This window comes from Macaca thibetana, chromosome 7 (genome assembly GCF_024542745.1).
Source record: "Macaca thibetana thibetana isolate TM-01 chromosome 7, ASM2454274v1, whole genome shotgun sequence".
In the NCBI taxonomy this organism is placed as follows: domain Eukaryota; kingdom Metazoa; phylum Chordata; class Mammalia; order Primates; family Cercopithecidae; genus Macaca; species Macaca thibetana.
The window spans coordinates 142,297,100-142,321,320 of NC_065584.1; the positions used below are offsets into that span (position 1 = coordinate 142,297,100).

At 42.1% G+C, this 24,221-nt stretch overlaps 1 protein-coding gene across 1 annotated transcript in view; it reads right to left on the reverse strand.

Moving 5' to 3' along the window:
* Positions 1-590: 590 nt before the first annotated feature.
* Positions 591-24,221, reverse strand: part of ALDH1A2 (aldehyde dehydrogenase 1 family member A2) — a 116,323-nt gene continuing 92,692 nt past the window's right edge. Inside the window, exons 8-13 of the mRNA XM_050796828.1 lie at positions 12,582-12,684; positions 10,760-10,944; positions 9,249-9,413; positions 8,370-8,527; positions 7,997-8,071; positions 591-2,476 (exon numbers count right to left, since the gene is read on the reverse strand). Coding sequence (XP_050652785.1) covers positions 2,404-2,476; positions 7,997-8,071; positions 8,370-8,527; positions 9,249-9,413; positions 10,760-10,944; positions 12,582-12,684 — 759 coding nt within the window. The 3' untranslated portion in view covers positions 591-2,403. The remainder of the gene's footprint in view (positions 2,477-7,996; positions 8,072-8,369; positions 8,528-9,248; positions 9,414-10,759; positions 10,945-12,581; positions 12,685-24,221) is intronic.

Sequence of the window (24,221 nt, forward strand, 5' to 3'; positions counted from 1 at the left end):
TTGGAGGGAAAGGTGGGGAGATGTGCGGTTCTAAAGGGTTGGAACCTCTCCTCAAAAGCTCAACTCTGAGAACACACTGAGAGAAAACAAGCTCAATCTTGGTAGTAGTACAGTCACCACTTACAGATTTCTTTTTACAGCTGCAAAAATACTTCATCAGGTTATCAGCCTTTGACTTCATTTCACTTTGGTAAATAAAAATAAAGCTACTGTGAAATGCCATCAGCAATGTGAGCTCGCGGTATGTAGTCCACATTTGTGAAAACAGACCCTACAGACTCCTCTGCATTTGTTTTCATGGAGACTATTCTAAAGGAAACTTGTTATTTCATACATTTCATACATGGTTATACTTACATGCCAGCCAAACTACACGTGCACACAGATTTTAAACAGTATTGGAAAATAAGGTTTTTGTTTACCTGAATACTGTTTACCTTAATGAATTGTGTAAAAATACCCTTGTGGGCTTCTGCTCAGTTACCCAAGAGAGTAACACAGATGAAAAACCCAGCAGCTGAGGGAAGGACCCAAACAGACTCAGTATATGACACAAAGACTTACAAACACAGCCAAACAATCCCAAGGAGTACACAATATAAATGCTTTATTGCTAGCATGGAGGTTTCTTTTTAAGTAAATTAAAAGAAATAAATCTTCATTTTCACATTTTATATTGCAGTCCAAAGGTAACTAGTTGGTTAGTGGCTATGTCCACTTGGACACATGCTACAGGAGGAGGGTGGCATTCACATGGAAGCACTCAGAAATATGGCATCTGTCAGGGCTCACGGCATCGGGCTGCTGAATGCACTGTCATTTGTAAATAACAGCAAGTGGAGACTTTAAAACATCATGGATAGATAAGAGTTATAAATAGAAAACTGGTATGGTTAGGAAGCAGAAAATTGTTAAATACAGAAGGCTATACATAGTTGCCCATATTCCACATACTCTAGGTTATGTTTGGTACTTTTAAATAAATGATCTGTATCTAGGTTAGAGACTGGATTGGATTTGACAGCTGGAAAGATAGAAGGAAAGGAAGCTAACTTCCCACATCAAACTGGTGGAGTCACTGGAAAGCAGAAGAGGAGTATGTGGTTGGGAAGAAAGGGAGGTGAGCCTGCTTTACTCCCCCCACACTGCAGGCCACGGCCTGCTCAGTGAGGTGCAAGAATGGTATGTGGATGAGCCCCTCGGTGTGACAGAGGAGCTCGGTGGAGCACAGCAGTCCTAGCACAATGGAACTCGGCAAATGGAAAAGGAAACTTCTAGGCTTGGCCAGATTTTCCAAGGTCACTGCCAATAGATGTAGGGCACATTGGTACAGTATGACAGACTAAAATCACACCTGCAGCACTGGAATAGCAGGTATTGGTGTAGAGGTTCAGAAAAAGCTACAGATTCCAACTACAGAAATAATTCATTTAATAGTAATTGTTGCCCAATATTAGAAACTGAATGATACCCGCAAGGCATCCAGCATTATCAAATTATTGGGCCTACTTGGATTGTTTTTTGGTTGGTTCTAAGAAAAACTTTGGAAAAGATCTTATCTAGCTATGAAAAACAATGCACCCCTTGCCTTATTCCAGAAAAACTGAGAAGGAAGGAATCTAATACACGCACGCGCGCGCACACACACACACACACACACACAGACACCCCAAAACTGTGCAGCAAACTCAGAAGCTGTGAACTGCACATGACTTCCAATCTCTATTGTCCCAATCTTTTTTCATTCATGTTATTTATGTGTAAAAGAAAACCAGACTGGGTCAGGAATATCCCAGGTTCTTATTACATCTGTAGTGTACCAGCTCCTGGCATTTTCATTCTGGTCTGACTCTAGCTAAAACCATTTCATGTTTTGCTTTGAAGAAACGGATAACATGAAATGGTAATTTGGCTTTAAAACCTTGGAAAATTGTTCCCGGCCCAAACATCTGCCCCAAAATGAGCTCAGCTGAGATCTCCTTGGAAGAGAGCGGGGGTGGGTGAGTGAAGAGGGCCTGAAAGGAGGAAAATGAAGACAGTAGAAAGGTCACCTTTCCTTAAGAGGAAAGTTCTTTGTGACAAAGGCATGAAATAAGACAGCTCCCTTATTTCATCCTGTGCTCCAGAAAGACATACCGGAAGTATCTGCTAGCTCCTCCTCTTCCTTTTATCCCACTTTCCCCAATATTTGGTATGATTAAGGTGGCCCCTTACAGAGTGCCAAAAAACTGTACCCGGCTGGTTTGCTTTAGTTGTGCAGTGACCTGCCTGGCCTACATGTTATCTTTTCAATCTTTAAATAAGGACCGTGGCTCAACTGTGTATTCCTGAGAGCTGGGCCCTACAGAGAAAGCAGAGAGGGAGAGACGTGCAGGCTGGGCTTCATCTTCCTTCTTGGCCTTCTTAGGAGTTCTTCTGGGGGATCTTTACTGTCACAGTCTTAACTTCTGAGTACTCCCGCAAGCCGAATTCTCCCCTGAAACACAGAAATGGGCTGGGTCAGATACCAGAAGTCCAGGGAGCTGCATGTGAGTGCGGCGGGAGTCCCGAGGAGGCGCAGTTTATCACCTGCGAACAGCAAGTCCTGGGGTGTTCATGTAAAAATTCCTCATGTATGGGCAGCCCAGCCTTCCTCTGAGGGTCAGAGAAACTGTCATCTCATGAGTAGTTTTTAAAGTTAAAATGTGATTTGTTTTCACAATACTGCACAGAAAGGCAATGACTCTCAACTACTCAGACCTACTGTCAGCCTTGGCCAGAGGGCACACAAACGACCCCAGGCTGTGCTGAGAGGCTGAGTGCTGTGGGCAGCAGTGGGACCAGGCCCAGGTCTCTGAAGCCCTGGCCATGCTTCTCTCTACAAGGCAGCACTGGTTCAGTATTAGCTCTTTGGGACACTAGTGTGCTTTCCTCCCCCAAGAGGGAGGGTGGGAGCGGGTCACATGCCTAAGTGTTCCTGTCCCTCTGGGTGTTTACTACAATGCTCCTTCTCCACATTTCTTCTCTATTCTCTTGTTCTTTTCGCCTTGTTTAAATGCCTTTTTTTCCATTTCATTATATAAATCAAGCATGTTCTCCTAACTATTTTTCTTCAAAATAACAACTTTTTTTCTTCTATTCTTTTGAAAATCACTCTTCGGTGATGCTTTTCCCAACAGCCTCAGGAGGAGCTCCTCTTCAGTCCTCTCTGTTCACAGAGCCCCTCGTTTACACCTCAGCCACCACACTTAACACACTGGGAGGACGAAGGGCTTGAATATCTCTGTCTTCCCTGCTGAGCTGTATCCTACTGATTTTTCTTTTTGCCTTCCACCAAACATAGGGTATAGCCTACAACAGCAGGCACAAAGAAGGTACCTGATGACGAAGGGAGGGAAGTGAAGAGGGAAGGAGGAAGGACAGGCTTCCTACTCCCCCTTCCCTAGTTCTACCCTGCTGTCATATCTTCATCATATCTTCTAGATCAAGAAAAAATAAAAGAACACTTAGGAGATATATTTGAATATGAAAGGATTAAATGATTAAGAAAGGCTGTCTTTTGAAAGTCAGTGTATGAGTTACTGTGGCTGGGCTTTACAAGAGAGACCTGCTATAAGTGATTCATTTGGGTTCCTTTTAGGAGCCCCCATGGCCTACACAAGGCTCCAGTGGCTTTGCCAGCAGCTCCTCTGAGCACCATGGGCACCTGAGTTGACAGAGACAACAGAGGGCAGCCAAGGAGGGACTGGGGCAAGCAGGCTGTTCTCTTGTCGGTATAGTTCATTTTGCTTAGAGGAATGAGAGAAATCCACTGAAATTGCCCCACTCATTGCATGCTTCCCTCATTAACTCCATCCAGGCTCGGAGTCTCTTCATTACCAGCTCAGCTCTGGCTCTCTCTGGTCATTTTCCTGTCCTTGGGCAATTCTGAATGTGTCTCTTCATCACGGACACCATGTGCATCCCATTTGAAGTGAATTTACTCCCTTGTTTCCTGGCTTTTGCACGCACTTGTTGGGGCAGGTCCCAAGCCACACTTCACTCCCATGTGACTCTCTAACTAGGTTGTGAGAAACGTAAGGAAGTCTACAGAGTCAGAAACCTCGCGATTATGGTTGCTTTCAAGTGTGACTGTTGGATCCTACTGTTTGGGTGTGTGATGCAATGGGAAACCCTGCTGGAGCAGAGGTGCTCCTCTCTGGGTCCGGAGCAGCAATCTGTGCACGGGGGAAGTGGACTCAAATCTGCTATGAAAAGAACTGCCCTGGGCCCAGGACATGAAGGAAAGCCAGTAAGACGTCTTAGTGGCACAACTGAGAAGGCATGGAGGAGACAAAGAGCACCGAACCTGGGGTCAGAGACAGGAGTGCCCACTCAGCTCTGCCATGAACTAGCTAAGAGATGCCAGCTGAGTCACTGCCATCTTCTTGGTGCACAGTCATCTCTCCAGTCAGTTCCTGAACCTCAGCATACATATCACCCAAAGAGCTTGCTTCAACTGTTGATTCTAGAATGCTACCCCTACCCCACAAAGATTCAGTTTCAGAAGCTCTAGGGAGGGACCAGGAGACTGTGAGATAGATGGTCATTTGGGTCACACTTTGGGAAACAATGCTTAAAGGTCACTAAGCCCTGAAGTTTGGATTCTTAAGCAATTTCACCATTTTGTTCCAGAATTTCTGTCTCAAATTTATTTACTCTAGTTAAATTTTGTGGCACATACAGTTAACAGGGAAGAAGCCCACTGATGCACAAAAGATATGTGTATCACTATTGATGTAGCCCTATCTCTCTGCATGGTCACTTTCACAGCAGGAAGATACAGCAAGACACAATCACATTTAGAAGCCTATACTCCTGCTCCTCAGCAGACTAGGTTCTAGTCCCTAAGAAAAATCAAACTTGGCACGCCTAGAGGCTTTAAGGTAACCTGTCAGTATTGGTAGCTCTTGGCCATCCATTTTAGGAATCACTCAGACTCGCTCATAAAACAAGTAAGAGTTTCTGTTTAGGGTATATATTTTCCTGCTGTTTAACTTGACTTGCAGCAGCACTTCTCAGAGTAACATCTCCAGACCACCTGCATCAGAGGAGCTTGCAGGTGGTGGGGACTGAGAGGGAGGGTGGGAGCGGGTCACCAGAAGGCAGGTTGCTTCCAAGGATGACTGTTTGGGTGTGTGATGCAATGGAAAACGCTGCTGGAATGGAGGTGCTTCTCTGTGGGTCCTGGGCAGTGATCTATACTGGAGTCATTCTGGAAGATTGTTAAAAACGCAGGTCCTGGGTCCTATCGCAGATCACCTAACTCAGAATCTCTGAGAGTGGGTCCCTAGATACACATGCTTAACAAAACCATCACCCAGACTGGAGGTGACTTCTCTGTATGCATGCATGCACATGCATGTACACACACACAAACTTGACAAGCCCTGATTTAGATTATCTAACAATGCTTCTCATTTTCAAAGCCAGTGTCCTGAGTTTTTAAAATGCTGAGGTTCACAGCATTCTTTCCATCTCCTCAGTTTGTGACATTTTATGGCTTGTGCTTTGCCACCCCTTATATCAGGGGAGTTTGATGAGGAAGTAAGTAAAAGGACAGGAGAAGTCAAACAGGTGGAATTCAGTGGGCAGGAGGACCTGAGAAAAGCTTGTCTCTGAGCCTGGGAATTAAGAGGGCAGCCCTCCCCACAGCTCTCTGTGGGGAGACCTCATGGGCTAGGTCAGCCCTCCCTGGAGTTTCCAGATGTTTCTGGAAGTGCCACTTCAGGTCTCTGCTCCTCTTAGGGACAGACAGGGAGCTGTCAGGGACCAACGCTGCATGGAGTTTGCAGGCCATGAGATGAACAATTCTGTCTAGATGGAGGGTTAAGTGGAGTTTCTGAGGCTATATCAAATGAGGTGGAAGAGTTGGGGACCAAGAAAGCATTTTCTGTCACTCTGTGTCATTTAAGAAAGAGAAAACATGTTTTGGGGGAAGGTAGAGACCAAAACCCAAACCAAACAAAACAGAAAACCATGCAATCTAGACAAGATGAAGTGGGTCTCATCAAAGAACAGCATTTCCTAATTATTTTTTAACTCCACTGGGAAGGTGCAATCACCACAGTGCCTGCAAGACAAGTAGAGAGAGATGGTTCTTCAGTCTCTTGGGCACTGTTATGTGAGGTTCAGATACAGCCAAACTGTCTCCTGGACCATCTTTCTGGGCAAGGAGAACATTTCTGATGGGAATAGACTAGACTCAGCTAATGTCACAAGCCTGCCCATGATGAGGGACCACGGCTTAACCTGGGATTAGGCTCCATCAACCAGCGATCATTTATTGAAAGTATAGTTTATGCTCATGATTCACCCTGTTAATGATCTGTAACAAAACAGTCAATGCAAGCAGCATTCCCAGAGCCAGTGACTACCCCCAGCATTTCAGAGACTGGGAGAGCACAGACATAGAGGAAGGAAATGAAATAAGAAGCGGAATGCATCTTGAAAAGTGGAAGCAGACAGTTAAGGTCAAAAGCAAATGAAGAGATACTTGGAGTACAAGAAGACTCTGTAAAAGCTGAAAGAATACTAAGAACTGAACAAATCCGATCCAGACTGTCTATAGGTTCTAGCTGTAAAGTCAGTGAGGGGTACTGGAGGCCAGAAGAAAAGGTTCAAGTGAGAACAGCTTCTCCCTGGCGTTAACAGATACAGAACAGAAGTCGGTGACACCAGCTGAGATTTAGGGAAACTTCTGCCAAAGTTACAGGTTAAGAAAAAGAGGGATCACCTATATAACACGAATCTGCTTGATGAATAATGTTATGAGTGCAGCTAACATTTTCTGAAGGCTTGCCAGACATTCTGTTGGATGTTTGCATACTTAACCCTTACACTCAATCCTCACAGCAACCCTGAGGTAGGTACTATAATTATTCCCATCTTATAGATGAGGTAACTGAGGCTTAGATTAAGGAATTTGTCCAAGCTTGTACAGGTAGTAATATAGGCAGGATTCAAATCCGAGCAGTGTGATTCTAGAAACTGCTCTAATCTCCAAGCTATACCTACTTTATAGTTCAGTGCTTGGGAGCTTGAGATTACCAGTGAAACTATCTGCAGTATGTAAATCCTCCGCTCTCGTCTTGTTGGTTCACTGCATTTCTCCCACCAACACCACAGTTGTTTTTCCCACAATACCTTTATTCACTCTCTCCCGCTGCTACCCTGCTTTGCCCACCAACCTTGAAAATACATTCCCCCTTCTCGATCCAAGCATTCCTCTTCTTGAAAGGCTGATTCAAACCCCTGTAGCAGATCACATCTAAAGGTTTCCCAGATTTCTCCAGCTCACAATGATCTTCCCTACCCCTAAGCTCCTCCATTGCTTTTCAGTCTTCTCTGCGATTCCTCTGATTCTTTCAATGTTATTAGTTTTATTTACCCCAAAACATATTAAATGCCTTAAGGGCCTGCATCTTCCTCCACAGACCAAGTGCAGTGCTTTGTACATAGTTTATGCTCAATACTTGTTAATTGTGAACTAGGCATTTGCTCAAAAGAATATGCATTCAGTAATGGCTGAGGGAATGGGCATGAAACACGTTTTCTCTGTGAATCACAGGATTTGGAAAATATAGATCAGTTTCTTTCAAAAGGAGGGAAAGTGGGTTTTTTTCCTGGATGTTACTTCCAGGAAAAAAATGTCACTTCCTTTGTGAAGTCTTCTCTGACCTCACCAGTCAAAAATTTTTCTCTGTACTGACAAAACGTTTAACATACTTCTATCATAGCCTTTATTACAGGGAATTAATAGTACAGTAATTTTTTTGTTCTCACTTTGGGAAAGGGAATTGTGTTTTATTCATCTCTGCAACATGTAGTAGTACTTAGCTTTTAGTACCATGTGCTCAACGAAATGTTTGTTGAATGAATGGATCAGTGTAAGACAATTAAACTATTTTTAAAGTACTGCTCTGTGCTGATATTTGCAATCTGTTTCTCTGCAGGCATCAGCAACTTTGAGACTTACATTTCTCTCCCATTTCCAGACATCTTGAATCCCCCAAAGGGGCTCTGGGCATTTAAGGCATTGTAACAATTGATCCTGAAAGAAGAAAACATAGTACTGTGAGTTCATGTAAAGTCTGACCACACAGAAATAATCTGAGTGGCACGGCATTTCTTTTACAAGTTTGATTTTTAAATTCCTTTCCTCCAGAGGAAAAGTTTGTAATTTAAAATCTACTTTGATTTCTGGATCTAAGCAGTACAGAGTGTACACCTTTTCTGGTGAAGTTTGATTGCTTTTGGTATTCCCCATCCTTCCAAGAAGATACTTGTTTATTTCCCCCTGGTCCCTATACCACCAGTGGAATTTGTTACAAGACTGACTCTGATCTTACCAAACAGTCCCAGCTTGCATTGCAGAAGATACTGTGAGGGCCTTGTTGATGTCATTAGTAAAGACGGCTGCTACGAGTCCGAAGTCTGAGTTATTGGCTCTTTCGATAACTTCATCCATCGTCTTAAATCTCAAAATTTCCTGAACAGGGCCAAAGATCTGCAAAAAGATAGTATGACTCAACATGGGTGCTCTGTCATTCTTTTACCTGCTTTCCACATTTCAATGCACGTTTACTCTGCCTTGATTACTTAAATAACATTTAAGTTTAGCAGTACAAAACTGTAAAATCTCCCAACCTTTCCTAGGATAAGATTATGCAAGAAGAGTCTAACATTAGTGTTTGTTTAACATCCCCAAATTCCCCAACCTCTCCGGCATTGCTTGATTCCCCTCTGTATACTAGGGGTGTCTTCTTTAGGTACAGAAGAGAAAGTGGCATCCTCCATGATGTTGCAAACACTGCTCCAGAACTGAATGCTCTGGACTGTGGGCTGACTTGCTCCTGGTCCTTCTCTTGCACAGATTTGAAGATGCTTCAGTGTATTCTCTCTCCTGGTTAACATCCTAGTGACTCATATTTAGGAGAACTGAACTGGTGCCAGTGTGTTGTTGAGGTCAATGGTAGGATATTCTGATTGTTCCGTTGGCTAATAATCATCACAAGCACACAGCATGTCACCTGGCCTCCACCTAGCTTGCTTGTCTTTTGGTTTACTTTTCTTCTTGAAACTGGAATTTTCATAGCCATGTTCATTACTATTGCAAAATAAATATATGTAAAATATAAAGAGCTAAAACTCTAATATCATCCACTAGAAATGCTCTAGAAACCATCCCAAGAAAGATGCGGCTTTTGTAAGAACAGCATATTTGATACCTCCTCCTTGGCAATCCGCATATCATCAGTGACATTTGAAAACACCGTGGGCTCAATGAAAAACCCCTTTCGGCCCAGTCCTTTGCCTCCACATTCCAGTTTGGCGCCCTCAGCCACACCACTCTGGATGAGTTCCAAGATCTTGTTGTACTGTTTCTTATCAATCTGTGGGAGACATGATTTTTTCAAAGTTTACACCCAGTCAAATCTAAAACTGCTGTTACTTACCAATTTTTGACCTACAAAAAATTGGCAATTTTGTATGGTTAATCCTAATATATCAATGATTCCAATAAATGTACTGCTCTGATGATATTGCCTAATCAGAAGTACCAGCTGAACATTTAGAAAAATGTTTCAAAATGATGGAGACACTGGCTAATTTACTATTCATTGTTCATATGAGGGAAAACTGACCTTTATAATGGAGTAAGTTAGCAAGTTGTATTGATAGTAAAAAAGAGGCAAAAATTAGCACACAGCCTCTTTAGATAGTGCTACACACTCAATCTTATTGTGGTTTGTTTTTAAAGGAATTCCTATTACATTTTTAGAGGAACTTTAGAGAAAAATATTAACAGTAAAGAGTGAAGGACTAGTTTCCTAGTCCCAAAAAAATAAGATCAGGCTTCCCCCCAAAAACTGACAGAGGTAAATAATACAAAAACCTACATTCACCCAAGTTTGAATGGCTCAGCCAGAACATCAATCTTCTCTTGAATAGTCCCTAAACTGAGGAGATGTTGTCCCTTAACAGGAAAACCCATGCTTTAGTGACCCATATAGGAGCTGGTCCAAGTTCCTTCTAAAAAGTCTCAGAACCTGTCTACAGATTAAGACCAGAATTCCCTTTAGAAACATGCCTTGATGATTACGGTGAACCTGCAGAGGTGAAAAGTGTAGTCTGGCTGCTCAGGAGAGACTTTGTGGCCCTCCCCACCCCACTGCAGTACACGAGGCATTCAGGTTAAGAAATAACCATGCAGCAAAAGGGAAGTGAGCCAGCCCTTCATTTCCTACACATTCACAAGCTACAAGTGATATGTCCAGACTGGTTCAGGCTGCTGGACAGACTCCTTGGCAGCTCATAAAAGGATAGATGGCTCTAGGAAAGAAAGATATCTACCCACCTTGACTGTGGCATCTGTAGGGATGTCCTAAAGTTCAGTGATTGGAAGGACTGGGACTGGGTTCTAGTGTCGAGACCCATCTTGTCATAACTCAGGGCTTTCTTTAGAACTGAGAGACGCCAGCTTAGTCCCAAAGGTCAGAATATTCTTAAAGTAACAGTAATGCCATAGTTTTTCAGAGATACAACTTAGAAAGGGAAAGAGAAGCCTAAGAAATAAGCAATCCCTCTCTGGCTACATTTCCAGCCATGAAGACATGGTGGGGAATAAAGGAGGCAGCTGAAAAGAAAGATGTTGCTTTGCTGGGTCCTACTAGAGTGCACACAGTTCTGTGCCAGCCAAGAATTAAGTAAACCAAGGGAATGGTTATGATTTTTCTACCTGGGGACCCTGCTCAGTGGTGGGGTCAAAGGGACTCCCCACTATGCGCCTCTTGGCCCGCTCCACGCTTCTTCTCACAAACTCCTCATAGATGGACTCCTCCACGAAGATGCGAGAGCCTGCAGTGCAGCACTGGCCTTGATTGAAGAACACACCCTGGTGGGCCTGCTCCACAGCATAGTCCACTACAAGAGGAAACAGCCATGTTGCCACTGCTTGTCTTTGGAGCCACCTCCTTCCCCTCTCCAAAGCCCCAGGTATAGTGTGCTCACTGCAGGACATAACCATGAATAGTACTGCATTGGGAATGCAACTTAGTTCCAGTTCTAACTACACCCTGACATGCTATGTGAACTTGAACGACTTCACTTCTTTGGGTCTCTTTCTTATTCTGCAAACAGAGGGACTGAACCTCACGTATAACAGGAGTCTCAATCCCCAATACACCACAGGGCTAGGCAGACAAGGTAAAGGTACGAGGCTACCAGGTGGTAATGGAGCAAGTAATGGAGCGGCTAAGAAAGTAAGTCACTACATTTAATCATTGCCATGCATAAATACGAGCCCCAGGTTGTCAGATCTTCTCAATTTTCACAGAAATCAATATTTTAATGTGCAGTTTTTGTTTTGAACATAGCGTAATGTTTAGACAGGTAAACATGTCTATATTTTGTATTTGGCCAATTTATAACTCCTAATGTACAGGGCCTTGTAGTGGTATGTTTGGTATTTGGGGGATTAAACCATAACACCAATGGGTCTTCTCTGAAGACACTAAATTGCCTCTAGATTGACATGGACTTGTGTAAAATCGCATGATAACTCTTCCATATTCATCCCTTCTATCTTACACTTCAAAATAGCTTAATCTGACATCTATTAGTTGCTAAATGACTGACTGACTGAATAAATGAATCAGTCAATGTGAGGGTGATGGGGTTCCTACTCCTCAAGAGGAACAGGCATAAGGATTCTGATTTTCTTGACAACTAACATAGAGCTAAAGCTAAACTCTGCAAATTCCAAGCTGGGGTTGAAATTCAAGCAATCTGCTTTCGGTTTTCTGATCTCTCTGGTGGTGAAACTGGGAAAGCAGCTCTGCCTGGCAAAATGTGAAGGAAAAAAAAAAATCACTGAATGAGATGTTGGGATTTCCTTACCTGGAGAGCTTTTCAAAACAGAAAGGTCACACCTGTGCAGAATGGCCTAGGTGGCATCCTTCCTAGAGACATGGGGTTTCTCAGTTACTGCTCTAAGCCTCGGGAAGGTCCTACTGGCAAGGTGGAATCATCCCAGCTTTAGGACTACACATACCGAACTGACCCACGTGTGCTGTCATCCTGACTGAAAGTCATGGGAGTAGCAGAAAGGGGTTGGAATTGAGTAAACAGAAAAGGGGCTGTGGGTTTGGAAAATGCTGGCAGGGCTGATGAAGTTGGATTTATTTATAATGGTCTACCAGCCACCAGGCACAGTTGAAAAGTTACAGATTTATTGTATCTACGCAGAGACTGTCCTTCAGGTGCTCAGCAGCTGAGACCGTTGCTGTTTAACCATATGCCACTGACCAAGCCTTCATCTCATCTCCCGTTCTACAACATCACAGATTCAAAATGGCTCATTAGTGTCTAGAAAACAAATGGTTCAGTCGTCAACTGAAAAGTGCTTTTTCCCCATTATCAAACTATTTTCTCTTTAGAGATCTTCTTAATTGCCCTTAGCTTCAAAGATCTTTTGCTAGTGTCCTATAAAAAGTGGAGATACAAAAGAGAGTACCAAAGGGTGTGTGCTGGTTCATGTATGGTACGTGTCATTGACTTACAATCAGCATCAGCAAAAATAATATTAGGACTTTTGCCTCCAAGTTCCAGAGTTACTCTCTTCAAATTACTTCTTCCAGCTGCTTCTTGGATAAGCTTTCCAACCTGAAAGAAGGGAAATGGAGACAGGTTTTGCACACCCTGCAGCTGAGACAGTCACTGGTCAATGCCAGCTCAGGGTAACATTGGGATGCAACAGTAACAAATGCTAAAAGGCAAACCAACCCAGCTCTTGTCATCAACTTGGGTGTACAAGACATAAGTTAGTGGGGTACAGTTTAATGTCCATGCTGGAGTGAACTGGAAGATAGCTTTAGTTTCGTGATGGAAGGAGTAAGGAAAAGGGAGTTAAATCTGGAATCTTCATCACTGAAAGATTTCTCTAAAGACAACTGGCAAGCAAAATGTAACCGGAGATTTCCATCACTGTATTGTGGCCTTTAGCTTTGGACTCCGGCTCCAGAAAAATGTCAACTGGTGCCACTTTAAAGATATCATGAGGGTAAAACAAATTGTTCATGTATCTCTCAAAATGCCAGGCATGATTTTTATTACATGCTCCAAAGAGACTATCAATATTATAACTCTGCCTCTGCCTAGCGCTACAGTAAAAGGATACCAGACAGTTGAGAATCTGTCTCTTTTTGTGCAATCTTGTAAATGCCGTTTATCCTGAATCCAACAAAACAAGAGGCTGAGTTAGGAGAAAGCACTTGCCAATGAATACACTCACATTGGCAATGCAAATGAAAGTCTCACTATGGAAACAAAGATCCACTACTTAGAGCCCCTGCTCAAGGCACAACTCTACCTCAGTGATGGGGAGTGCTGTCACCTCCTTTGGGTCCACCTCAGCTGAAAAGGGCCCCCTTGCCCAAGGAGATGCCCTCTTCCAAGTGGCCCATATCCACCTACTGGTGGTGGCAGGATTTGTATAAAGGTCCTACCCTTTCAGCCTAGCACAGGACTGGGCTCTGAGGGGCCGTATATACTCCATGATGACCCACGTGACTGGCAGAGGCTGTGTCAGGCCTGTGTTGCAGTTCCACTTCCCCATGGCCACTCCCCTTCAGCAGGGATCCCTAGTAAAATCCTGCAAGCTAAAGTACAACTCCGTGAATGCTCCCTGGGAATCTAACCTGCAACAGGGTCCGACTCTACTGGAGAGCATACGCCACTTTACGGAGAAAGGAGAGCAGAGCCACCATATAGCCCATAGAGGCAATTTGGTCTTGTTGAGATGAAAAATTGCTACTTGTTCCTGAAATTTACCTGAAAATTAAATATTTTAAAAGCCTGGGGAAAAGAAACGCTACATTTACTTTCAATTCCTGCAGTCCCTTGTTGAGATCCTCCAGTGGGACTAATGACTTTGCGGACAGCAGAGAACCCTGGGTAGGAGAAAAGGCTCTGGAGCCAGGCTGCCCGGATTTTTGTTGGTTTGTTTGTTTTTAACCTGTTCTATCACTTAATAACTGTTTGAGCCTCGGAAATTTATTTACTATCTCTGAGCCTTGGATCCTCCTCTGTAGGGGGGGATAAAAATACTATGTGCTTTATAATTCTATTTTGAGGATTAAGTGGTATACCATATATGGCACTTAGAACCCAGCCTGGCACACAGTAAGTGTGCAGACATGCTAACCATGAGCAAGTGTGAGAAGCCAGGGCCTCCCCTTTTCTTCCATGTTCAATGGAGAGAAATGGGGGTGATGTTAAGGAGATGGCTGGACCTTCCAAAGCAGGTCTCCCCTAGATCTCCCAAACTGCCTATGCTGTTAACTCCTTCAGAAAAACACTGGGGAAACTCCAACTTCCCCTCAGTCTCCAGTGTCACTCATTAGCTGTAACTCTGCCTCCTTGTAAAAAAGATTTTGAAAATGTATCCCCATCCTGAGAAAAGGGAAAAAGTGATGTCTCTGAAAGAGGCAGAACTAGAGTTTCTTGATTTGCTGAAAACATTACTTATCAAGGTGTTGGAAAATGCTAACATCTGGCCCTGAAGTTTGATGGGTGAGCTGTGGCCAACCTGCCAGATTGCCTTTCCCTTTGCCAGTTTGTGTCTCTTCTACTTCCAGGCAAAGGCCTCAGGAAGACCTGGGCTCAGTAAAGTCCCCGTTCTCACACAGAGATGCTCCTCTGAGAAGAAAATAGGCAGACACAAAGGGAAGGAGAATCTGGCCCTCTGTTCTGGGAATGGTGAAAATTATGACTGGTGAGAGGGGGAACTCACAGTGAAGGGCAGTTGGGGAAACAGCAATCCTCTGACTTAATGCCAGCACTCAGGGAGGGGTGTTCCCTGAGGATGCTGTCGTCTGTGACTGTCTGCTCTTCTGAGAATGTCAGTGTGCTTGCTCGCTCCGCTCTGGGGAATCCAAATTAACTGATGTGGACTCATTTTAAACTCCAGGAAGATAAACAGGTAACTGCTTTCTCAGCAAGACAATTACTGGAATTCACAAACATATTATTCATTGAATTTAATATTTATTGAGTAGTCTATGTTAGATATTTACAAGCATTACGTCACTTAAGCCTCTCAAAAACCCTACAAAGGAGGTTTTATCTCATTTTAGAGATGAGCAAACTTGAGTTAGAAGTTAGTGAATGTCACCAGGCTCCCCAGCTGGTTCATGACAGAACCTGTTGGACTATCTGCAGGCTGACGCCAGGGACCAGGCTTGAGATTACTCCCTCTCCTTCCCTTCCTTCCTCCCAGCATTCTGTCATTTTTCTGTTCTCTTTTCTATATTTACTGAGCACTAATGTGTGCCACATACCATCAAAATCTTATCCCTGCACTCAAAGCTGATTTCAAAGTAGGTAGGAATATGACTTCTTGAAGACACAAATAATGTTCATAAATCATCAGTTACAAAACAGAACATAGATTCTGCCTTCAGGTTTACATTCAAGAAACAACCAAAAGCAAGGAAAAATCATGAGTTTTACACATAGTAAGATGCCGAATAAATATCTGGGGTTGGCAGACACTGCTGGCCCAGCAGGCATTACATTTCTGTTAGCCCTACTCCCTGATATTCATCAGACCATTCTAGAGGTTATTTTTTGCCACTAGAAATGTCGGCCAGTGATTATATTCATGGCTACAGTAACTATATAAAAGTAAAAGTTTCACTCCATCTATGATCATCAGAGAATACTACCTAAGAATAATTTTCCCTGCATCAATGCTTTACCAGCCTTTCCTCAGAAACCAAATTTGTGCTAAATACCACAAGGCAAATCTCAGATGAATAATACCTTTCCCCTTCATCTTTGGAAGAAAGTCGAGTTGCAGTTCAAGACAGAATGGGAGGTGTTAGGCTATGGGGGAACCACTTCCATCTGGAGTGGCCTCAGGACAGGACAGGACACTCCTAAACAACCCTGGCTTTCACCAATGCCCCTCATTCAACACATATTCATAGTTCTCCTATGTGCCAGGTGCACTGTTGGGCATACTCCCTTACCAATAAGGAATGCACAGCTAAAAGGACTCCCATGTAAACCTAGTAGGTGTTCAATAAACGTGGCTTTGCAGTTCACTAGGGAAAAAATGTGGGTCTCATTTAATATTATATCTGAACAGATTAAGTTATAGTTCCTCAGTACTTTGTTATAACCCAAAGGTTTCCAAAGTCAAAGTCTGTGGCATTAGAAAGTCTAAGAACGAACGAATTACACATAAAACAAAGGCCTAGGATTGACCAATCTTCTAAAATGGAAAAGTTTCACTTTGGTTCCTGAGGGATACTGCCCCTCCCGACATGACCAGAAGGTGGGAGTGCCTGGCAAGATAAAGGAGGCTGCAGGGGTACACAGGTCTTCCAAGTGGTTAAAAGGCAAGTTGATAGAGATGTACCTGATGATACGGGCAATTTGTAAAATAAAACAGGTAAACATACAGTTTGAGAAATAAAATCATGTATATGATGTAATATGGATTAAATAGGATAAAGGCACATAAAGCCACAGAGATCAAAGTTTTAGTTCACTGTCATCTTTTCTTCCAAGCAGAAAAGATTTTACAATGCACTCGTGTGATACCTTCTGCCCCATTGCTGACAACCTGGCTAATTATAACCATATTTAGGCTTATATATTTATAAGCCCATATTGAGTCTTATACCTCCTGCCCCAGTTGACCCACAGGAGTCAGAAGACCTGGTACTACAAACTCTAGCTTCTAATGAATCTTCAATTCGGGAAAGCCACTTCACCTCCTCCTGGGTCTCAGTTTCTTCATCTGTAGAATGAAGGCACAGGCCAAGCAACAAATCTCTCCCTTAGTACTCCAGTTAATTGAAGGAGTTAAAAAAGACAGATAGGACTCCTGGGGACTCTGCTCATTCTGAGAGTCTGTCCACCATTCTTGTGTTCTTCTTGCCTTGTGAAGCAGAAGTAGCTTGTTACAAGTAGAACGCCACAGCCGCACTGAATGACAGAAAAACCTCATCTTTTTTGTTTCCCTGCACAGAGCTCGTTATGAAAGAGTAAGTGATAGTGTTCCTATCATGCAGTTTCTTAACTTTGCACTCCCTGCAGAGCCTCTCAGCTCTGGGTACCCCAAACATGTAAGGGCAGTGAACTGGGGGCTCCTCCGCACATAATGAAACTGGGCTAATTCTCAGCAGGAATGTTGGCACAGTTCAACTCTGACTCCCATCCTCGTTTGAATAGGCCTCAAGATTGATACCAGGAGTATCCCTGGAAGAGCCACAGTGTACTGGAATCATGTTCACAGCAATGCGGCAATGTAGGGGAAAGCAATTTGGGGCTTTGCAAGAAAAATAATTTGTTATACAGGACAAAAAGGAACACAAAAGGCTTTTCATGCCCTCTTTATTCAGGGCAGTTGCTCCCTGAACAGTTTCTAAAGTTGGGTAAAATGTTTCTTTTTATTAATTACTCATATTAGGGTGAGTTCCTTGTCAGAGCTATTTTATTACACATATCAAGGTAGATTTCTTCTCAGAGATATACCTTTTTAAAAATAGAAAAATAAATCTCTACTAGAGATCCCAGTAAACTAGTCAAAGATGCCTGCTTTTTGTAATATCTCTTCATAAATCCCAAATAGATCTCCTCTCTGCTTCTTCCCTGTTCTCCTTTCTTAATTCTCATCGCTATGCTTCCTGGTTCCAACTGTGTTGGGAACAGAAATGCCAAAAATATGGGGAATGGGTATTTGTCTTTCTGAAGTACCCAGAAATAACAGGCCAAATTAATCTGTCCAGATTTCTACCAGAAACAAACAAGACCAAGGCACTGAAGCAGTTCCTTTATGTGGTAACAGCAGTTTAAACCTTTATCTGTGGAATTCAGATTATGAAGGCCAATATAACCACTATGTTTCCAGCCTTCTTTCCCACCATTCCCACCACCACACGCCCACGACTCTAACCACACAAAACCACTTGCCCTTCCTGGAACATGCCTGTGTGCCTTGGTATAAGCTGCTCCATCTACCTGCAAAGCCTTTTCACGCCTTGCTTACTTGATGATAAACTCATTTTACAGAGATACATCTTTCACCTCCTCTAAGAAGGTGGCTTTCCTCCCCTCCCCTCCCTGCAGGGTTTGGTGTTCCTTCTCTGATCTCACAGCGCTATGTACATAACTCTCACATTGTGCTTAATAGCTGTCTCCCCCACTACAATGACTGACTTTTTAAAAAATATGTGTATGTACACACAGAAGATTTTCTTTTAAGACAGGGTCTTGCTCTCTTGCCAAGGCTGAACTGTAGTAGTATGATTATGGCTCACTGCATCCTTGAAATTCTGAGTTCAAGCAATCCTCCCAACTCAGCCTGAGTAGCTGGGACCACAGGCACTTGCCATCATGCCTGGCTAATTAAAAAAAAATTTTTTTGGTACAGACAGGGTCTCACTATGTTGACCAGGCTGGTCTCAAACTCTTGGCCTCAAGGGGTCCTCCTGCCTAGGCCTTGAAAGCACTGGGATTACAGGCGTGAGCCACCAGGACCCAGACAAACTTTAAATAATGTGTTAAGTCAATAAGCCAGAATATAAAAATTGCTTGAGAGCAGTGGTGTGATCACGGCTCACTGCATCCTTGGACTCCTGGGCTCAAGCAATCCTGCCTTTCAGCCTCTCGAATAGCTGGGACTACAGGTGCACACTACCAAGCCCGGCTACTTTCTTTTATTTATTTTTAGTTTTGCAAAAACCAGGGCTTGCCATCTTGCCCAGGATGGTCTTGAACTCCTGGGCTCACACAATCTTCTGGTCTTGATCTCCCAAAGTGCTAGAATTATGGGCGTGAGCCATCGTGTCCAGCTCATGTTATTGTTGATTGAACACCTATTCTGTTTACTTGTTTTCACAAACATTATTTTATTTAATCTTCATGACAATCCTGGGAGGCAGGAATTATTATCCTACTTTATAATTGGAAAAAAGACTCACAGAGATCAAGAAATGACTTGCAAAAAGGCACCCACTGAGTGGCAGAGCCAGGACTGGTCTCAGAATGTGCACACCAAGCCTCAGGTTCTTTTCCCTCCTCTCTTCCCTCCTCTTTTCCAGACCTCCTCCTGGGGATTGGGTCCCCTTTGCTGTGAGTAGCATTTTGACAGTTAAACGCATCACCTACCACTAACATGTTCTAGGATCAACTGCCCTGTACATTTAGCCATCCTTTTTTACATAATACTCTCCCATTTCTATTTTAGATAAGCTTTAAAAATCACGGTTTTGATTGTCTTGGTCTGCTCTGATAGGAAAAAGCATGGAATAGTCAAGAGTACTCTATGTCCCATTAACTAGATGAGCTAAAGGGATCAACACCTTAGGACCTGTCCAAACTCAGCCTGAGTACTGAGGAGAAAGCTAACTGCAGAATCTTTGACTTAGAGAATAAATCATGGAATCTCATCCAGCAGGCAGAGACTATACCATACTTTTTCTTATTCTCCAGTCTTCAAGTTTTGATTTAAGAATTTTTTAAAAAGAGAAGTTTTATGCTAATAGTTTTAAACCTACAAAACCAAACATTTTTCCAGATGAAACTGGTTTTTTCAATACCTTCATGACATTCAATCAAACCCGTATTTTTTAAATAAAATAGCGAATGATTCACAAATGGACTCAAACAACCTTAGAAAAAAGCTTATTAGCTATTTATAGCTATAACTGTAGCAAGCCACTTCCCCCAACCTACAATGAGGGGCGAAGCTAACTAGGAGGGAGCTGAGCTGATTCATGACTCAAGCAGTAGAGATGGTGCTTGTATCATGCAGCATGACATTTATCTCACTTAGGAAATGAAAGGAGAACCCCAGCTGTGTAACTTAGAATGAGTGATAATACAGCTGTTAGCTACAAACATTTGTTTGGCACGAATCAATCTGGACTCTCCTGTAGTTTGCTTTGATGGTCTCTCTACTATCTTGTTGACTAATGATGAGATCATTGTTTGTTAACCTCACTGAGTAAAGAAAACACTATCCCAAGCAAAATGCATACTGTTTCCCGCACTTTATTGAGGTTGTTTATTGACTTGTGTTTATAAGAGCTCTTCTGTATTTATTAAATATTTACATGCATTGCTTATGTATTTAGCTGCATAAGGAGAAATTAATCCCATCTTTAATCTGAGTAAAGTTGTTGGCTTTCTATAGGACTTTTGCGTTAGTAAAGTGGAAAGCAGCCACCTCAAATAAGATTCTTGTTGTTAACTGTTCCAGATACTTTGTAATGTACCAATAGGTCCCATCTCCCTAAGGTGATCACAGCAGAAGCCATGTTCAAATCCATAAATTTAAGGGACATGTTCACTCTGGAAGAATCTATATAACTTCTCAAGTATGCTGCAAACTTAGAAAAGAATAAATGGATAAAGTAGTAAATAACTACAGCTGAAAAGGGGTTTGGGGAGTATGTGATCATTTGATTTGCCTGTGAAAATTCTCCATCCACAACTAATATGGAAATTACAAGTTGGCTTTTATATTCTAGAACAATGCTGTTCTCCCTTAAGTCCTCTAGTATCTGCCAATAACGCCATTCCAGAGAAGAAACTAAGAGTTAACCTAGAAGTCACAGGATTAGTTCCCCTCCAAATGAATGTAAGCCTCTCTAGAGAGAGAGAAGAATCAAATGTAGATTCTGTCAGAAAATTTAGCTGAAACTTGCTCTATTCACACTGCAATAGGCTACTTAATATTTTAAGTATTCCTAAAAGCAAAACAATTCAAAGAGCCACCTTCCACCCTATCCTCTTTCCCAAATTCTCTCTTCTCTCTCTCACTTCCCTATTGAATATCTCAGTATTGGAAGATTGCATATGTAGTTGTTAATGTTTTATTTGTGAAGATAAAAAAATTTCCTGTTGCTATAAAGCTACAATAGTAAAATTAATGTGGTACTTGTGATGTAACAGTTACACAGATTACTGAAATAGAACAGAGTATAGAAATAGACCCACATAGGGCCAGGTGCAGTGGCTCATGCCTGTAATCCCAGCACTTTGGGAGGCCACGGCGGGCGGATCATGAGGTCAGGAGATCGAGACCATCCTGGCTAACATGGTGGAACCCCGTCTCTACTAAAAATACAAAAAAATAGCCGGGGGAGGTGGCGGGTGCCTGTAGTCCCAGCTACTCAGGAGGCTGAGGCAGGAGAATGGCGTGAACCCAGGAGGCGGAGCTTGTAGCGAGCTGAGATCGCACCACTGCACTACAGCCTCGGTGACAGAGTGAGACTCCGTCTCAAAAAAAAAAAAAAAAAAAAAAAAAAAAGTAAGACCCATATAAATATGGAAAACTTATGCTTGAAAAAGGCAAACATCACAAAGGCAATTCAATCGATCCAGGGCAGTCTTTTCAAGAAATGGTGCAGGAACTATTGTCATTATCTATCCATCTGTCTAGCACTTGGATCCTTACCTCTTAACATACTCAAAAGTTAAAGTAGATCATAGGCCCAAATGTAAAACATAAAACTATAAAATTTCTAGAAAAAACCATACGAGACAGTCTTTGTGATCTTACGTTAGGCAAAGATTTCTTAGACACAGTACCAAAAGCCTGATCCATAAAAGAAAATATTAATAAACTGAACATCATCAAAATTAAAAACTTCTCTTTAAGAGACACTGACTGGGAGAAAATATTTGCAAAGCACAAAGGACTTTTATCCAGAATATACAAACAATGTTCATACTTCAACAATACGAAAAACAAACAACCCTCCTCTCCAAAATGTGCACAGATTTAAAGATACTTCACCAGAGAAGATACACTGTGGCAAATACGCAAATTAAAGGAGAGTCAATGGTAGAGAATTGGAAATTAAAACCACATTGAGACAACACTATATACCTATTTGAATGGCTGAAATGTAAAAGACTAAGCACATCAAATGTTGGTGAGGAGGTGAAGGAATTCAAAGTCTTACACGTTGCTGGGAGGAATGTAAGATGGTACAACCGATATGGAAAACAGTTTGGCAGTTTCCTGCCCTATCACACAATCCAGCCATTCCATTCCTAGGTATTTACCTAAGAGAAAAGGACATACATGTCCATACAAATATTTGCACATGAATGTTCATAGAAGCTTTTATTTGTAGTAGTCTCAAAACTGAAAGCAATCCAAATGTTCATCAATGGCTGAATGGATATTAAACCTGATACAGGTTGAATATCCCTTATCAAAATGTGTGGAACAAGAAGCGTTTTGAATTTGGGATATTTTTTCAGATTTTGGAATATCTGCATTATACTTACCAGTTGAGCATCCCTGATCTGGAAATCGAAAATCCAAAATGCTTCAATGAGCATTTCCTTTGAGCATGATGTTGTTGCTCAGAACGTTTCAGGTTTTGGTGCATTCCAGATTTCAGATTTTTTGAATTCAGAATACTTAAACTGTATACCCATAAATGGAATACTACTTGGCAATAAAAAGGAATGAACTGATACAACAACATAGATCTCAATAACTGTGCTGAGTAAAAATGGCCAAAAGAGTATATACTATATGTTGCCATTTATATAAAATTCTAGAAAATGCAAATAATCTATAGTGCCAGAAAGCCTGGGAATGTGGGGGTGGGGGTGGAGAGAGAGAGATTACAAAGGGGCACTAGGAAACGTGAGGGTGAGGGACATATTCACCGTGAACTCTACTGATGGTTTCACAGGTAGATGGATACACATGCCAAGACATATCAAACTTTATGTGAAATCTACTGTATATCAATTACACCTTAATAAAGCTGTTAATAAAGGTACATTAAGCAAAAATGGTAATTCATTACAGAAATTATGCCATCTCTTTGTTGTCATTTGCGGACTACTGGCAGGAAAATTACATTCAATCTACCTGATGACTTAACACATGATACAATGGTTATAATCAAAGTAAAATTCATTAGAAATAAATTTATTATATTTTGAAATAATTAGAGTCCAACAGACGAAAAAAGTGAATTAAAAAAACTTCCAAGGAAAAGGTGGTGAAAAATAGATCAGTGGCCAATAAAATAAAGTCTGATGACTGGAGTGAAAAGGAGGCAATATTTGAGATTACAAATCCAAGGAATAAAGCATCATAGTCACTATAAAGTTGATCAGTTTTTATTTATATGCATAGAAGTTAGAAAAAAAGATATTGAGCTAAGGCCTCCCTGGCTAGATAAGGGAAAAAAGTTCATTTCGGGTAGAAGAAATGGCATGTGTCAAGTCACAGAACTGTGAAAGGCATGTCTCATTTGGGGTTTCGCAAAAAGTTTAGTAAGGCAAGTATACAATGGGCAGGTGTAGGAAATGAAGGTGATGAGAAAGGCAGGGGTCAGGTCATGAATCAATCTGTTACCCTAAGAAGTATGGATTTGGGCATATGATGGATACGCAGGTAGAGATGTCCACACTACAGTTAGAAGTGTAGTGCTCAAAAGAGAGGTTGTTAATTTAAAGCAAGCTATTTTAGGGAAATCTCTTGACATAGAGTGTTGATTCACCCATTTCATTACTTCCATACTGGTAAACAAATAACTGAGTCAATTAGCTTGGAAATGGTGGTTACTTTCCATGTTTAGAAACCAACACTTAGAATAGTTATAACTGAAATTAACCATGGGCCTTCCCTAAGGATTATCACTTTAAGCAGGTAATAGCCAAATCACCAAAAATTGCTTAAGAAGAAAATCTCATCAGCCAAGTATGGAAGATAAAATTTCCTATGAATTCCTCAGCTAATTCCCCAGGCTCCCCTGAACAACTTATGCAGGGGGAACATAATGGTCCTGGGGGCACTGGAGGTGCTTAGCTGTGCTAAACCTATAAAATCAGGGACTAGGACTGGAGCACAGAAGAGGAGAAGGAATAGAGAAAAACTCAGGTGATTTTACCAACAATCAGCCCTATTTGCTGTATGCTAGGTGAGCCTCGATGGCTTCATTGGTAAAACATGGAGTGACTCAAGGGCATCTTTATACACATAATGCTTGGTACACAGTGGGAAAACAAAAATGCTTATGGAATGAAAGAGAAATCTCAGTTCTAAGATTCTCAAAGTCATCTCTCTTTTACAGCTAGACAGTTTGTTAGTGGCTCTGTGGGTTCAAGGGCTGCTCCACTATAAGAAGAACACAGGAGTGAGGGGAAACTGT